Source organism: Vigna radiata, chromosome 7, assembly GCF_000741045.1.
Source record: "Vigna radiata var. radiata cultivar VC1973A chromosome 7, Vradiata_ver6, whole genome shotgun sequence".
NCBI lineage: Eukaryota > Viridiplantae > Streptophyta > Magnoliopsida > Fabales > Fabaceae > Vigna > Vigna radiata.
In genome coordinates this window covers 32,352,254-32,355,811 of record NC_028357.1, presented here as the reverse complement: position 1 = coordinate 32,355,811, position 3,558 = coordinate 32,352,254, and the positions used below count along the sequence as shown (strand labels likewise).

General features: G+C 43.0%; 1 protein-coding gene across 1 annotated transcript; it reads right to left on the bottom strand.

The window, feature by feature from the left end:
• Nucleotides 1-702: 702 nt before the first annotated feature.
• LOC106767453 lies at nucleotides 703-2,150 on the bottom strand. The gene has a single exon (XM_014652355.2). It carries the CDS (start codon nucleotides 2,068-2,070, stop codon nucleotides 1,210-1,212), a length of 861 nt encoding a protein of 286 aa, XP_014507841.1. The 5' UTR covers nucleotides 2,071-2,150; the 3' UTR covers nucleotides 703-1,209.
• Nucleotides 2,151-3,558: the final 1,408 nt, after the last annotated feature.

Genomic DNA, 3,558 nt, shown 5'->3' with positions numbered 1-3,558 from the left:
AGAACAATTTTGAAGAGATCCCATAATTTGAGCAACCAAAATAGGTATTAATCCTTAAAGTTACTATTATCATTCGTTCCACTCCCAAGTGCACCTTTTTACCACATGTACTCCTCCACGCAACCCATCGCCCACACCGCTACTAACCTCCAAGCCCTTTCTTTTTAAGGGCATACGCAATATATCCTACTATCAGTGGTCTTGGAATACCTAATCTTTTTCCATTCTTTCTTTCTCCCTCTTTGGATGCTCATTGAAGGATTCCTAAGTATAGAGTTCAGAAAGAATTCCAGCCAAAGACTCGTATAAAATAACAGAAGGTAAAATGGAGAATTCCAAAAGTATTATTTGGAAGTGTGGAAAGAAGTTACGGAACTAAGAAAAGAAATTGCCTTCAAGGAAACATGCTAGTAGAAGGAGCTTGACGAATTAAAAATGATAAAATCTGAAACTATCTTTTAAAACTGAAATTTATATATATTTTAATTTTACTCACCTGAAATATATTGTGTAAAATTGAAGGAGGTAGAAAAAGTTGTTAACAAAAATATGTTATGCTTATTGTAACTATATATACTTGTTACGTTTCTTTCTTTCTTTCGTCCTTCATGTGTATAATAATTATTTATGATATTGGCGAAACTCAATATCCTAGGAAATAATAAAGCAGCATTTTATCATTCGAAACTTGTGCACCAGATGCCTTATAAAGTGTATTTAAATTAATTCTTGATTTTGAAAGAGAAAGAGTAAAATCCAAATGAGATGCTGGAAAAGTAAAAGTTTACACGTTTGGCTTGGACTCAACAACGTGGTGCAATCAGCAGACGCCAGAGTTACATAGGTTAATGGTATCCAAAGTGACACTGAATTAATAGGGTTACGACCATCTCCCCCAGAACGCATTTTTCGCCCTTTTTTACCCACCTTACCTAGCACCATCTCAGACAACAAAATTCAATCCATGAAATAAAGAAATGGAAGCAACAACATCATACTTTTACTTGCTGCGAGATAGTGATTAAAGCTCAAACTCAAACTGGAAAATCGTCAAAGGAACAAAAGACAAGATACATGCATTAATTTACAGTCATGCAGGCTGGCCTCAGGAGTTATATATATAGATTCATATATTCACAGTTCTGAGCACTTCGACAGGAAGTGTTCGATTGGGATTAAAAGCGATGCCTTTGTGTGATACATCTGGAATCAGTAACCCAATCTCAAAGCAGTTTTAACGTCCAACCTCCATGCAAAACCACCAAAATCCATTCTCCACACATCACAGCTTAACGTAAGCGAACCTCTCTCCCTCCCAAATGAATACTTCACCATCTTCACCTTACAACTGAAGGAAGGATACGAAACCAGTGCACCCTCTTTCATCACCAGAAATACCGGTGCCTGTCTTTCTCCCTTCATCATCTCACCGTACGCCTCGTTCGTCCACGTCACCCTCCCGTGACCATCCGATATGAACCCCGGACACGTGTCCCTGCTAAGTCTCACCCTCCGCTCCTCGTCCGTACTCCCCAGCCACTCACCCTCCACCCACGTGTTCGTCACGCACTCCACCGTCACACACGAACACCACCCTCCCATAATCGCACCGTACGGTTCAACCTTGCTCGTCAGGCTCCGGTTCTGGAAACTCACCCACATCGGCCCGTTCTTCTTCAAGTTGTTGTTGATGTTGCTGATGTCGTTGTTTCGTGCTTCCTTTGTTACCGGTGGAGTTAGATCCCTCGCCGGAGAATCCTTCCGAACGGGAGTCTCCGGCAACAAAGGAAGAGTCACCGCCGGCGGCTTCTGCTTCGGAGAGGATGTGTTCTTCCTGCGGCGGGTCCTTCGTTTGGCGGTACAGTTGATATCACTTGCGCACTTTCTCTTTGCGGCTCTGGTTTTGAGTAAGGTGTCGCTGCTCTCCGAGGAAGAAGCATCCGAAGGCATGGATGCGGCGACGGGTTTGGGAGCGATAGGGCGAAACCTAAGCATTATTTTGTCGACGGTGGAGACGTGGGATGCACCGGGTACATAGCGGGCGATGCAACAGCCTCCTCTGCCATCCATTTGCAGTGTGATTAAAGTAACCGCTTTGGTTGTTTGTTAATGTTATTATTGCGATAATGGAGACAGGGATGGAGTTAAGAGAGGCGTTAGTTTTATAGGAAGGGTGAAAGGGACACGTGTGAGGGGAGACACGTGTAGGAACAGTGAAGAAGAAAGGGGATTGGTTAAGGAGGGAAACGTGTCGTGCGTTGGGAGAGGGAAAGGTAAGGGACGAATGGGAGAAGGAGGAGTGCCCAGTGGTAGCTACAGAAAAGCGGCACGTAGATTGCGAGCTTCGGCCATCGTGAATGACAAAGTTTGACCGTTGGATATGAGGTTTGGGAGGATTCCAGATCCTGCTCACCACTGACCACCACGTGTGTGAAAGGCAATGGCAGCCACACTAGACCCGCAAAACGACACCAATCAGAGTTGAAGTTTCGTGACGTGAGATTACATTTTCCCAAACTCGTGCTTGCCAATTTAAGTAGTGCCTAAAACCAGGCAGGCCCAGTTTATAGTAAATTCTCTTGTTTAGGCTAATCACCCACGCAAGCTGCATTCTTTGTAACTACTTTCGCAAACAAAATAAATGTAAGTTTTACCCGTATTAGAGGCGCAAGGCTCTGAGTGATTTAAAAGTGGGTTAAATCTAAATTAATATTTTTAAGAAATTGATGTAATTAAGGGTGTTTTATTAAGAAATTGATTGAAAAGGGTGGGTCCGAGTGATTGCGATGTATGGAAGCAATCCTTGAGAGCATGTAGAAGAAAGCCACGTAGAATGGTGGGCAGGTTTTCCCTATTGGTCCCAGGAAAGAAAATCCATGGAGTATCGTGCCTATAAGGTGTGGTGGTAGGGCAGAGGATAGTCAGTCCTGTCCTGAGGCATTGATATTTGAATTTTGAAGTTAGAGTTGAATTATTCGATGTGCATGCAAGAAGTGAGTACAAATGGAGGAATCAGGGCCATTGGTTTGGCGTAGGTTTGTGATTGGTTGGCACTTTTGTAGTACAAGTAAATGACGTGGTGTGCATTGGTGGTGAAGCAGGGCTGTGAGAGCAACACAAGGTACGATTTGGTGGGAGTGGAGGATCAGATGGTCAGGTCAGGCCATCTTGTTTCCTTTTTTTTACCACTGTTCACCGAATAATGTTGATGATCAGACTATTGTTTGGGGATCAGGTCTCACTCAATTTGTACCTTCCAAATGAATAAAGTGAAGTGCATCTGTAAAAACCCATTGCGTGCCGTTTTGGATAGGCATCGCCATTCATGTCAGATCATTATGTCAGAGGAGTGGTGAGGGATAAGTATGACAACGCTGTGGGTGGGAGATGTCTCGGTTTATTCCAACAACTTCATTAGGAAAACATATTTATGCTATTTAGAAATATAAAGTCTTTCTTTCTTTTTAATTGATTCTTCAACGTAAATTTTGTGGCACTTGAGCGCTCACAAGGGCAGGAAGTGATTGTCGGTACAAGAGATACGGATAAGGAATGATT